The 14,456-nt window shown below is 45.5% G+C and overlaps 1 protein-coding gene across 2 annotated transcripts; it reads right to left on the bottom strand.

Moving 5' to 3' along the window:
• Nucleotides 1-36: 36 nt before the first annotated feature.
• Nucleotides 37-12,379, bottom strand: cd99l2 (CD99 molecule-like 2). 2 transcript variants are annotated; one of them, XM_060076676.1, is made up of 9 exons: nucleotides 11,994-12,379; nucleotides 11,333-11,395; nucleotides 8,372-8,461; nucleotides 6,784-6,861; nucleotides 5,125-5,193; nucleotides 4,872-4,916; nucleotides 3,736-3,855; nucleotides 1,708-1,773; nucleotides 37-1,587 (listed from the first exon to the last, which is right to left on the bottom strand). In XM_060076676.1, exons 1-9 carry the CDS (start codon nucleotides 12,049-12,051, stop codon nucleotides 1,526-1,528), a joined length of 651 nt encoding a protein of 216 aa, XP_059932659.1. In that variant the 5' UTR covers nucleotides 12,052-12,379; the 3' UTR covers nucleotides 37-1,525. The 2 variants fall into 2 exon arrangements, with proteins under 2 accessions (XP_059932659.1, XP_059932660.1); XM_060076677.1 differs by lacking the exon at nucleotides 6,784-6,861.
• Nucleotides 12,380-14,456: the final 2,077 nt, after the last annotated feature.

The following is a 14,456-nucleotide window of genomic DNA, read 5'->3' as shown; positions in this document are numbered from 1 at the left end:
AGAGAACCTGATTCAATAACACATGCTACACGTAGGTCCAATAATTGGACAACAGACTTTATTGGGTACAATAGTATGTGACTCCTGTAAGGGTTCAGGCTACATTCAATCTTTATTGGGTACAATAGTATGTGACTCCTGTAAGGGTTCAGGCTACATCCCATCTTTAAGGGGTTCAGGCTACATCCCATCTTTAAGGGGTTCAGGCTACATCCCATCTTTCTGGTTAACAATGTGAGTTGATGTAGACAGCAGTCAACATTTGACCCTCCATGTTTGGGCTCACATTTACTTTGATTATATGACTTTGGTTAGTTTAGGTTAGTAGTTTTATTATAACGTGTTCATCTTGTTTAAAGGTCCAATGTGTAAAATGTACTGGTGAGGTTGAAGCCTGTACTGGCCTGGGCCCTGTGGTGGCCCTGGGCTGGCCGGGCCCTGGGCTGGCCCTGTGGTGGCCCTGGGCTGGCCGGGCCCTGGGCTGGCCCTGTGGTGGCCCTGGGCTGGCCGGGCCCTGGCCTGGCCCTGTGGTGGGCTGGCCCTGTGGTGGCCCTGGGCTGGCCGGGCCCTGGCCTGGCCCTGTGGTGGCCTGGCCCTGTGGTGGGCTGGCCCTGTGGTGGCCCTGGGCTGGCCGGGCCCTGGGCTGGCCCTGTGGTGGCCCTGTGGTGGCCCTGGGCTGGCCTGGCCCTGTGGTGGCCTGGCCCTGTGGTGGCCTGGCCCTGTGGTGGCCCTGGGCTGGCCGGGCCCTGGGCTGGCCCTGTGGTGGCCCTGGGCTGGCCTGGCCCTGTGGTGGCCTGGCCCTGTGGTGGCCCTGGCCTGGCCCTGTGGTGGCCTGGGCTGGCCGGGCCCTGGGCTGGCCTGGCCCTGTTGTGGCCCTAGTCTGTGGACCAGGACCTGGGGGGGGGGGGGGGGGGGGGGCAGTCTGTGGACCAGGACCTGGGGGGTTTGTCGACCAGGTCCAGAGCCAAGACCACTTCAGTGTACAGACTACGCATCCAATGAACGCACTGCGACCTCCCCCTGGGAACAGGAAGTGAGCAGCAGTCATCCAATGAACGCACTGCGACCTCCCCCTGGGAACAGGAAGTGAGCAGCAGACATCCAATGAACGCACTGGGACCTCCCCCTGGGAACAGGAAGTGAGCAGCAGTCATCCAATGAACGCACTGGGACCTCCCCCTGGGAACAGGAAGTGAGCAGCAGACATCCAATGAACGCACTGGGACCTCCCCCTGGGAACAGGTAGTAACCAGCATTCAGTGTTGGATTGTTTCCATTTATTTTTTGCCTTTTTCTGAGAATCCATTAAGCTGCTTGTTATTGACAGTGTAAACATCCTTTACGTCCACATGTACATGAGCTCCAGTCAGCAGTTTAACCATAATACCACGTCTGTCAGAGAGCACTGCCACATCAGCAGAGCTGATTGTCTGTGTATGTGTGTGTGTGTGTGTCTGTGTGTGTGTGTGTGTGTGTGTGTGTGTGTGTCGGTGTGAGAGTGTGTGTCGGTGTGAGGGTGTGTGTGTTAAACGTTGTTGTCTTCACTTGGCGGTCGCTCAGCCTTGGTTTCCATCAGCGACTGTTGAACTGGAGAAGGAAACTGAGTTACAATCAAAAAATTAATCTGAGAGAACTCCTCTTTATGACCAACCCCTGAATGGACCAACCATCCGTTATGAATGAGTGAACGGTGTCCATAACCCTCACCTTGTGGTTCGGTGGCCACCACGGCGTCGGGGCCCTCTGACTTCATCACGTCCACATTCAGACTCTCTGAGGACACACAGGACTCAGTCAGACTCTGAGGACACACAGGACTCAGTCATAGTCCTTGATCAGACTCAGGGCTGTGGTAACGTTCAGTCAGGCTCCTGTGATAACGTTCTGTGGTAACGTTCAGTCAGGCTCCTGTGATAACGTTCTGTGATAACGTTCTGCGATAACGTTCAGTCAGGCTCCTGTGATAACGTTCTGTGATAACGTTCTGCGATAACGTTCAGTCAGGCTCCTGTGATAACGTTCTGTGATAACGTTCAGTCAGGCTCCTGTGATAACGTTCTGTGATAACGTTCTGCGATAACTTTCAGTCAGGCTCCTGTGATAACGTTGTGGTAACGTTCAGTCAGGCTCCTGTGATAACGTTCTGTGATAACGTTCGGTGATAACGTTCTGTGATAACGTTCTGTGATAACGTTCAGTCAGGCTCCTGTGATAATGTTCTGTGGTAACGTTCAGTCAGGCTCCTGTGATAACGTTCTGTGATAACGTTCTGCGATAATGTTCAGTCAGGCTCCTGTGATAACGTTCTGTGATAACGTTCAGTGATAACGTTCTGTGATAACGTTCAGTCAGGCTCCTGTGATAACGTTCTGTGACGTTCGGTGATAACGTTCTGTGATAACGTTCAGTCAGACTCCTGTGATAACGTTCTGTGATAACGTTCTGTGATAACGTTCTGTGATAACGGTCAGTCACTCAGGGCTCCTGTGATAACGTTCTGTGATAACGTTCAGTCACTCAGGGTCGCTCAGGCCTCCTGTGATAACGTTCTGTGATAACGTTCTGTGATAACGTTCAGTCAGACTCCTGTGATAACGGTCAGTCACTCAGGGCTCCTGTGATAACGTTCTGTGATAACGTTCAGTCAGACTCCTGTGATAACGGTCAGTCGCTCAGGCCTCCTGTGATAACGTTCTGTGATAACGTTCAGTCAGGCTCCTGTGATAACGTTCTGTGATAACGTTCTGTGATAACGTTCAGTCAGACTCCTGTGATAACGGTCAGTCACTCAGGGCTCCTGTGATAACGTTCTGTGATAACGTTCAGTCAGGCTCCTGTGATAACGTTCAGTGATAACGTTCTGTGATAACGTTCAGTCAGGCTCCTGTGATAACGTTCTGTGACGTTCGGTGATAACGTTCTGTGATAACGTTCAGTCAGACTCCTGTGATAACGTTCTGTGATAACGTTCTGTGATAACGTTCAGTCACTCAGGGTCGCTCAGGCCTCCTGTGATAACGTTCGGTGATAACGTTCAGTCAGGCTCCTGTGATAACGTTCTGTGATAACGTTCTGTGATAACGTTCAGTCAGACTCCTGTGATAACGGTCAGTCACTCAGGGCTCCTGTGATAACGGTCAGTCACTCAGGCCTCCTGTGATAACGTTCTGTGATAACGTTCAGTCAGGCTCCTGTGATAACGTTCTGTGATAACGTTCAGTCAGACTCCTGTGATAACGGTCAGTCACTCAGGGCTCCTGTGATAACGTTCGGTGATAACGTTCAGTCAGGCTCCTGTGATAACGTTCTGTGATAACGTTCTGTGATAACGTTCAGTCAGACTCCTGTGATAACGGTCAGTCACTCAGGGCTCCTGTGATAACGGTCAGTCACTCAGGGCTCCTGTGATAACGTTCGGTGATAACGTTCAGTCACTCAGGGTCGCTCAGGCCTCCTGTGATAACGTTCTGTGATAACGTTCAGTCAGGCTCCTGTGATAACGTTCTGTGATAACGTTCTGTGATAACGTTCAGTCAGACTCCTGTGATAACGGTCAGTCACTCAGGGCTCCTGTGATAACGTTCTGTGATAACGTTCAGTCAGGCTCCTGTGATAACGGTCAGTCACTCAGGGCTCCTGTGATAACGTTCTGTGATAACGTTCTGTGATAACGGTCAGTCGCTCAGGCCTCCTGTGATAACGTCAGACTGAGCTTCAGTCCAGAAGGTTCCTCACGTTGGATCCCGAAGCACAGCTTCTTCTTCTGGTAGGAGATGTAGCTGGTGACCGCCCCCACCAGCGCCATGGCAACCGCACTCACGATGCCACCGATGGTGCCCACCTCGGCCCCGGAGCCTGGAGAACAAGCAGTCAAAGACACCAGTCGACCAGTGGACCCCACCAGTAGACCAGTGAACCACACCAGTCAACCAGTGGACCCCGACAGTAGACCAGTAAACCACACCAGTGAACCACACCAGTAGACCAGTAAACCACACCAGACAACCAGTGAAACACACCAGTAGACCAGTAAACCACACCAGACAACCACACCAGTAGACCACACCAGTAGACCAGTAGACCACATCAGTAAACCACACAAGTAAACCAGTGAACCACACCAGTGAACCAGTAAACCACACCAGACAGACAGTGTGGTAGAAATTAATGATTATATTCTATGGTAAACTATGATTATTATTAGGCCTGTATATCTAATGGTAGAAAACATGTAAAGCGTCTTGGATTTTGATCCAGGGCTGGTCACGAGGCCTGGGAGTCTTGGGTCAGAGCAGGGGTTGGGGCGCAAACCCCCAGGAGCAGGAAGCTACTGACACAATGCATGCTGACTCCACTTCCTGGGCCCCAGACTGTCACGGGGACCATCTGTTTAGAAGTATTTGTGTTTGATTATGTGTGGACATCTAAAAAACAAGAAACTGCTGAGGACTGTGCTATTGTGTGTTTAAGAAGAGGCTTGAATCTGTTGACGAGGAGTGACTCTTGAGACCTACTCGGCTGTTATCGTTGTTGTTTTTCTTCACGATAAAGTCTTTTGTCAATTCTTGCTCCGGACCCCTCGATTTCTTTTACACTCTCTCTCTTAAATTAGTCTAAGTGTTTAACCCCCGGACAGACAGATAGTAACCCCCGGACAGACAGATAGTAAACCAGTAAACCACAGCAGACACACAGTAAACCAGTAAACCACACCAGTAAACCACAGCAGACACACATCAAATCAGTAAACCACACCAGTAAACCACACCAGTAAACCAGTTAACCACAGCAGATCCACAGTAAACCAGTAAACCACAGCAGACACACAGTAAACCACAGCAGACACAGAGTGAAGCAGTAAAGCAGGTTACCAGTTAGATCGGTTTGGCCTTTCTCTCCGTCGCTTGGTTGGTTGCCTAGTGATAAACAGGACAAAGAGTAGAGCCAAGTCGAGTCTGTTCTATCCTTATGTTTACATGCATTATGTAAACTGATTTAGGGACTTGATCTTGATACAAGATGAGCCTCATTGGTTGATAAGGAAGCCTGACGCATCTCTCTACCATGTCCTCGTTAGCCTAGATGGACACTCAAGACCTCTCAGTATGTTCAGCACTTCATCACCTTTGCCTTTGTCCGGTTTGTAGTCTTCATCTTTAACGAGGCCAAAGAGATCGTCGTCTGATATCCCACCTGAAAAGAAGGACAGTTGGACACAAAGACACTTATTATGGTGGAGGAAATGGTTGAGGATTGGATCATTTAAATTTCTCTAGCCACACTTTTGTTAAAGCTCAAGAGGCTTCAAAATATCTTGAACATGAAGACAACAGACACAACATTATACTGTTCTGAACACAATGTTACACTGTTCTGAACAAAACGTTATTCTGTTATACTTTACAATAACAATACCATAATTCCCCATTCATTAACATTAGTTAATGCAGTAATAGTTTGAAATCAAAGTGATATAACACTGACACAGAGGGTTAAATGGCAGCTGCAGTCTAACGCTCCACGTTGGACAGTTCTCCCCCCTCCTCAACCTGAAGCTCAGACCATTACATAGGATTTATCAAAGACCATACTGGTGACTGAGATACTGGTCGGATACTGGAGAGATACTGGTGAGATGAGGATGAGTTGCGGTGAGATACTGGTGAGCCACTAGATTGACACTGGTGGGATACTGGAGAGATACTGGTGAGAGCTCTACTGGTGGCTATGGGCTGGTGAGAGCTCTACTTGTGGCTATGGGCTGGTGAGAGCTCTAGTGGTGGTGGCTATGGGCTGGTGAGAGCTCTAGCGGTGGCTATGGGCTGGTGAGAGCTCTACTGGTGGCTATGGGCTGGTGAGAGCTCTAGTGGTGGTGGCTATGGGCTGGTGAGAGCTCTAGTGGTGGTGGCTATGGGCTGGTGAGAGCTCTAGCAGTGGCTATGGGCTGGTGAGAGCTCTACTGGTGGCTATGGGCTGGTGAGAGCTCTACTGGTGGCTATGGGCTGGTGAGAGCTCTACTGGTGGCTATGGGCTGGTGAGAGCTCTACTGGTGGTGGTGGTGGCTATGGGCTGGTGAGAGCTCTACTGGTGGTGGCTATGGGCTGGTGAGAGCTCTACTGGTGGCTAAGGGCTGGTGAGAGCTCTACTGGTGGTGGCTATGGGCTGGTGAGAGCTCAAGTGGTGGCTATGGGCTGGTGAGAGCTCTACTGGTGGCTATGGGCTGGTGAGAGCTCTACTGGTGGCTATGGGCTGGTGAGAGCTCTACTGGTGGTGGTGGTGGCTATGGGCTGGTGAGAGCTCTACTGGTGGTGGCTATGGGCTGGTGAGAGCTCTACTGGTGGCTATGGGCTGGTGAGAGCTCTACTGGTGGCTATGGGCTGGTGAGAGCTCTACTGGTGGTGGTGGTGGCTATGGGCTGGTGAGAGCTCTACTGGTGGTGGTGGCTATGGGCTGGTGAGAGCTCTACTGGTGGCTATGGGCTGGTGAGAGCTCTACTGGTGGTGGCTATGGGCTGGTGAGAGCTCTACTGGTGGTGGCTATGGGCTGGTGAGAGCTCTAGTGGTGGCTATGGGCTGGTGAGAGCTCTACTGGTGGTGGTGGTGGCTATGGGCTGGTGAGAGCTCTACTGGTGGTGGCTATGGGCTGGTGAGAGCTCTAGTGGTGGCTATGGGCTGGTGAGAGCTCTACTGGTGGTGGTGGTGGCTATGGGCTGGTGAGAGCTCTACTGGTGGTGGCTATGGGCTGGTGAGAGCTCTACTGGTGGCTATGGACTGGTGGGCCTACCTCCCTGGTTCTTTCTGTTGGGTTTCTCAGGTTTGTCATTGCTGGGCAGAAGGGCATCAGCCAAATCAAAGTCATTGCCTGAAAAGATGTAAAGGTCAAAGGTTGAAGATCCTGGAGGTAACTGGGTGGAGAGATGGTAGGAGACCTGAGAGCAGTGGTGCCCCCACAGAGCATCAGACAGCAGCTGGCTGCTCCCTTCAGTTCATATCAACGTGGAGATACTATGGGGAGGCAAAGGAGCCGGTTTGTTTAAGAGCAGAAGGACTCTGGGCCGCGGGTGGGAAGGGCTGGTAGGGGCTGGGAGGGGCTGTCACTCAAACCCCTGGAGGCCAACCAGAAGAATCAGAGGTCAAGAACGGTTGACCTCTGAAGCTGGTGCGTTCTTCTAATGACGATGAATCAGACCTATATATATATTAGGCTTTTAAAATTAGCGCGATAATAACGCATTAACTCAGTCTTATATTAATTATATTATAAATATTTATATTTATATATATATAGATAAATGTTTACATATATTTATAAATATATATGCATATATATGTATATATAAATATTTATATATATATACACATTTCAGAATCAGGGTTTTCTTGATTTTTTAATTATGGTAAAATAGGTCCGGGGTGATGCGGTGTGGACAGGGTTAGGGTTAGGGTTAGGGTTAGGGTTAGGGTTAGGGTTAGGGGTAGGGTTAACCCTTACCCTAACCCTAACCCTAACCCTAACCCTACCCACCGAGTAATGCGCTTGTGTCAACACCGGTATTACCGGTATAAACGGTATTAACTTGGCGGTTGAAACTATAGGTCAACCGCCATCTTCTCCGTCAACTCTCCTCTCACACTCGGTGACAGCGGCTGGCAGCGCGCCAATTCTGGGCGTCTTATATCGTTCTATATATAACAGTATAATGTAATTTTATATATCATAATATCACGGCCAACAGCTCTGTGCGCCTCCGGATGGCCGTAGCGCGGGGAGCTCATAGGGATTGGGCTTCGCGGGGTTTGTTTACCGGCGTTGCTATGGTTACCGGTCTTGTAAGGAAGCACGTCAATTCTCGGCGCACCAATTCTCCCGCACAGAGCAGAACTGTGGCCCATTCTACACATTTGAATTTTCTTAATTATAATTATATTATTCATTTTTACTGAATTTGTTTTTTATTACAAAAAGAAATCAAAAAAAAAAATAGTGTTACTCTGTGTTGAGGCCAACACCGAGTAATCGGTGTTGGCCTCAACACCGGTAACACCGGTAATACCGTACACCGCGGCAACCCTAGTACACATCTAACCATTAGAGTTTGGAATGTGTCATGCCTTACATATAAAACACAGACAGACAGACAGACAGACAGACAGACAGACAGACAGACAGACAGACAGACAGACTGACTGACTGACTGACTGACTGACTGACTGACTGACTGACTGACTGACTGACTGACTGAGACTGACTGACTGACTGACTGACTGACTGACTCACACTTACACACACGCACGCACACACACACTGACACACACGCACGCACACACACAAACTCATATAGAAGTAGCTTTTCCCGGGGGCGGGGTCTCACCGGGCCTGGGCGTGGCCGGTCGGGGGGGCGGGGCCCGCCCCTTGGGATTGGTGGGCAGCAGGCTGGGCGGGGCTTTGGTGGTTCGGCCGCCTGTGGAGGAGAACACATCCGAACGTTATCTGGTTATGGGCTGTACACAGTTAGTGTTATACATAGTGCTATACATAGTGCTATACATAGTGCTATACATAGTGTTATACATAGTGTTATACATAGTGCTATACATAGTGTTATACATGGTGTTATACATAGTGTTATACATAGTGCTATACATAGTGCTATACATAGTGTTATACATAGTGTTATACATAGTGTTATACATAGTGTTACACATGGTGTTATACATAGTGTTATACATAGTGTTATACATAGTGCTATACATAGTGCTATACATAGTGTTATACATAGTGTTATACATAGTGCTATACATAGTGTTATACATAGTGTTATACATAGTGTTATACATAGTGTTATACATAGTGTTATACATAGTGTTATGCATAGTGCTATACATAGTGTTATACATAGTGTTACACATGGTGTTATACATAGTGTTACACAGTTAGTGTTATACATAGTGCTATACATAGTGTTATACATAGTGTTATACATGGTGTTATACATAGTGTTATACATAGTGCTATACATAGTGTTATACATAGTGCTATACATAGTGCTATACATAGTGTTATACATAGTGTTATGCATAGTGCTATACATAGTGTTATACATAGTGTTACACATGGTGTTATACATAGTGTTACACAGTTAGTGTTATACATAGTGCTATACATAGTGCTATACATAGTGTTATACATAGTGTTATACATGGTGTTATACATAGTGTTACACATAGTGCTATACATAGTGTTATACATAGTGCTATACATAGTGCTATACATAGTGTTATACGTAGTGCTATACATAGTGTTATACATAGTGCTATACATAGTGTTATACATAGTGTTATACATAGTGCTATACATAGTGTTATACATAGTGTTATACATAGTGCTATACATAGTGCTATACATAGTGTTATACATAGTGCTATACATAGTGTTATACATAGTGCTATACATAGTGCTATACATAGTGTTATACAGTGTTATACATGGTGTTATACATAGTGTTACACATAGTGCTATACAGTGCTATACATAGTGTTATACATAGTGTTATACATAGTGCTATACAGTGTTACACATAGTGTTATACATAGTGTTACACAAAGTGCTATACATAGTGCTATACATAGTGTTATACATAGTGCTATACATAGTGCTATACATAGTGTTATACATGGTGTTATACATAGTGCTATACATAGTGTTATACATAGTGCTATACATAGTGTTATACATAGTGCTATACATAGTGTTATACATAGTGTTATACATAGTGCTATACATAGTGTTATACATAGTGCTATACATAGTGTTATACATAGTGTTATACATAGTGCTATACATAGTGTTATACATAGTGCTATACATAGTGTTATGCATAGTGCTATACATAGTGCTATACATAGTGTTACACAGTTAGTGTTATACATATAGTGTTATGCATAGTGCTATACATAGTGCTATACATAGTGTTACACAGTTAGTGCTATACATAGTGCTATACATAGTGTTATACATCGTGCTATACATAGTGTTATACATAGTGCTATACAGTTAGTGTTATACATAGTGTTATACATAGTGTTATACATGGTGTTATAAATAGTGCTATACATAGTGCTATACATAGTGCTATACAGTTTTATACATAGTGCTATACATAGTGTTATACATAGTGCTATACATAGTGTTATACATAGTGCTATACATAGTGTTATACATAGTGTTATACATGGTGTTATACATAGTGCTATACATAGTGCTATACATGGTGTTATACATAGTGTCATACATAGTGTTATACATAGTGTCATACATAGTGTTATACATAGTGCTATACATAGTGTTATACATAGTGCTATACATAGTGTTATACATAGTGTTATACATAGTGCTATACATAGTGTTACACAGTTAGTGTTATACATAGTGCTATACATAGTGTTATACATAGTGTTATACATAGTGCTATACATAGTGTTATACATAGTGTTATACATAGTGCTATACATAGTGTTATACATAGTGTTACACAGTTAGTGTTATACATAGTGTTATACATAGTGCTATACATAGTGTTATACATAGTGTTATACATAGTGTTATACATGGTGTTATACATAGTGTTATACATAGTGCTATACATAGTGTTATACATAGTGTTATACATAGTGCTATACATAGTGTTATACATAGTGTTATACATAGTGCTATAAGGTTATCATAGAGTTATAGATCGTGTTATACATAGTGCTATAAGGTTATGTTAGAGTTATAGATCGTGTTATACATAGTGCTATAAGGTTATGTTAGAGTTATACATCGTGTTATACATTGTGCTATAAGGTTATCATAGAGTTATAGATTGTGTTATACATAGTGCTATAAGGTTATGTTAGAGTTATAGATCGTGTTATACATTGTGCTATAAGGTTATGTTAGAGTTATACATCGTGTTATACATAGTGCTATAAGGTTATGTTAGAGTTATACATCGTGTTATACATAGTGCTATAAGGTTATGTTAGAGTTATAGATCGTGTTATACATTGTGCTATAAGGTTATCATAGAGTTATAGATCGTGTTATACATAGTGCTATAAGGTTATCATAGAGTTATAGATCGTGTTATACATAGTGCTATAAGGTTATGTTAGAGTTATAGATTGTGTTATACATTGTGCTATAAGGTTATGTTAGAGTTATACATCGTGTTATACATAGTGCTATAAGGTAATCTTAGCGTTAAAGATCGGGTTATACAGTACAGTGCTAAACGGTTTTAGCGTTCCATAACAACATATTGATTTGATTGACAGTTTCCTCTACTCACGAGCTGTGGGCGGGACATCGGGATCCAGTGCGTCTTCCAGGCTGAAGTCGCCCTGAGAGAGGACTGGCACAAGAAGAATTCCAACCAATAAGAAAAATAAAGTACCAATAGATATTGATTTGTAATCAATAGACGGCTTCATAGACCTAGTTCTGTGTGTGTGTGTGTGTGTGTGTGTGTGTGTGTGTGTGTGTGTGTGTGTGTGTGTGTGTGTGTGTGTGTGTGTGTGTGTGTGTGTGGTGTTTGTGTGTGTGTGTGTGTGTGTGTGTGTGGTGTGTGTGTGTGTGTGTGTGTGTGTGTGTGTGTGGTGTGTGGTGTGTGTGTGTGTGTGTGTGTGTGTGTGTGTGTGTGTGTGTCTCAGTGGACTGGCTGAGGGGTGAACTAACAAGAAGAAGAAAGTTGTAATTGTTGAAACAACATCCATGCTTTATTATGGTGATGGTGTGATGGAAGTGGTGGAGGTGAGTTTGATGGAGGTGATGGAGTTGATGCTTATGATGGGTGTGGTGGTGTGATGGGTGTGGTGGTGTGATGGGTGTGGTGATGTGATGGTGTGATGGTTTCGGAGGGGGTAGTAGTCTCGTTCGGGTTCTGGTTCTGATTCGGGTTTGGGTTCACCTCAGTTAACCGAGGCTGTAAACAACAGATATAAGCGCCCTACCTCCCGCTGTGAGGACGGACTGCAGGAGGAGCAGGCGCCATGCCGAGCACTTCACCATGGCGTCGAAGCCACGAGAGCGACGCAGATACCGGAGAAGGTTACGCTGATGGATCCAACTGGACGGGCGGTGATAGTCCGGTCTGGGTCCGTCTGGGGTCCGTGGTGGCTGGTGTCCGGTCCCTGCGCTATAGTCCGGTCTAAGGTCTGGGTCCCGGTTGGGCTGCGGGTCCGGTCCCTGCGCTATAGTCCGGTCTAAGGTCTGGGTCCTGCGGGCTGCGGGTCCCTGTCCTATGGTCCTGCAGCAGGCTGTGGCTCTGAGCACAAAGAGCTGCTGGCTGCAGGGCGGGTCCTTATGTCGGGATCACAGCGCATCACCAACAGCAGCCCGTTCCGCGGGACACCTCCTGCACGCTTCATCCATAATAATTCATCCATTATTATAATAATAAATAATAATACATTTAATTTAGAGGCGCCTTTCAAGGCACCCAAGGTCACCTTACAGATCATAAAGTCATCATAAATCGTTTAAAAACAAGACATTGTGTAAAAAAAAAAAAAAAAAAAAGACAAAACAAACAAACAATCAAGACAGTGATCAGTTAGACGTTGTGTGCGAGTTTGAACAGGTGAGTTTTGAGTTGTGACTTGAAGGTTGTAATGGTGTCTGACAGTTTTAAGTGTGGGGGGAGGTTCCAGAGTCTGGGTGCTGAACAGCTGAATGACCGGGCACCCATTGTAATGAGTCGTGATGTGGGGATACATAGTCCAGCAGAGGTTGAGCGGAGGGAGCGGGAGGGAGTGTATTCTTGGAGGAGGTTCATTATTAGGAGAATAATAATTATTAAAACCAATGTCCGTTTTATAGGTGTAAATATAAATAATATATATATAGAGCCTCCTCCATAGAGCCTTCATATAGAGCCTTCATAGAGCCTATAGAGCCTCTGTATAGAGCAGGGGTCAGCAACCTTTTCAACATGCAGTGCCAGTTTGACATTTTCTCATTAATGAGTGTGCCTTAGGCAACAATATATTCAACATTAAGCTGAATTATGAGAGAGCAAAAACATTTCCAGAAGACCTGGAATTGTACTATTTCCATATGGTCCACAATCATGCATTAAGATTTTAATGTTTTTTGGTTGTTGTTGGATATATAGAGCCTCCTCCATATAGAGCCTCCGTATAGAGCCTCCGTATAGAGCCTCCATATAGAGCCTCCGTATAGAGCCTCCGTATAGAGCCTCCGTATAGAGCCTCCGTATAGAGCCTCCATATAGTCTCCCTATAGAGCCTCCATGTAGAGCCTCCGTATAGAGCCTTCATATAGAGCCTCCATATAGAGCCTCCATATAGAGCCTCCGTATAGAGCCTCTGTATAGAGCCTCCATATAGAGCCTCCATATAGAGCCTCTGTATAGAGGCTCCATATAGAGGCTCCATATAGAGCCTCTGTATAGAGCCTCAATATAGAGCCTCCATATAGAGCCTCCATATAGAGCCTCCGTATAGAGCCTCCATATAGAGCCTCCATATAGAGCCTCCGTATAGAGCCTCCATATAGAGCCTCCATATAGAGCCTCCATATAGAGTCTCCCTATAGAGCCTCTGTATAGAGCCTCCGTATAGAGCCTCCATATAGAGCCTCCATATAGAGTCTCCGTATAGAGCCTCCATATAGAGCCTCCGTATAGAGCCTCCTCCATATAGAGTCTCTCTATAGAGCCTCTGTATAGAGCCTCCGTATAGAGCCTCCATATAGAGCCTCCATAGAGCCTCCTCCATATAGAGTCTCCCTATAGAGCCTCTGTATAGAGCCTCCGTATAGTCTCCATATAGAGCCTCCTCCATATAGAGCCTCCTCCATATAGAGCCTCCTCCATATAGAGCCTCCGTATAGAGCCTCCATATAGAGCCTCCATATAGAGCCTCCTCCATATAGAGCCTCCATATAGAGCCTCCGTATAGAGCCTCCATATAGAGCCTCCGTATAGAGCCTCCGTATAGAGCCTCCATATAGAGCCTCCATATAGAGCCTCCATATAGAGCCTCCTCCATATAGAGTCTCCATATAGAGCCTCCGTATAGAGCCTCCATATAGAGCCTCCATATAGAGCCTCCTCCATATAGAGTCTCCATATAGAGCCTCTGTATAGAGCCTACATATAGAGCCTCTGTATAGAGCCTATAGAGCCTCCTCCATATAGAGCCTCCATATAGAGCCTCCATATAGAGCCTCCATATAATGCCTTCATATACAGCCTCCATATAGAGCCTTCATATAGAGCCTCCATATAGAGCCTCCATATAGAGCCTTCATATAGAGCTATAGAGACATTCAGCTGAATTAAATCAACTACATTGCATTTTTATCACCTTAACTTGATATTGTTTTATTCCATAATAGCTGTTCTTTAAAAATACTGGCATTCGTTCTAACTAATATTCCTGGATAGGCTC

Source organism: Gadus macrocephalus, chromosome 17 (assembly GCF_031168955.1).
Source record: "Gadus macrocephalus chromosome 17, ASM3116895v1".
Taxonomy (NCBI): domain Eukaryota; kingdom Metazoa; phylum Chordata; class Actinopteri; order Gadiformes; family Gadidae; genus Gadus; species Gadus macrocephalus.
Note: the sequence above shows the minus strand (reverse complement) of the source record. Positions and strands in the feature narration are given on the sequence as shown.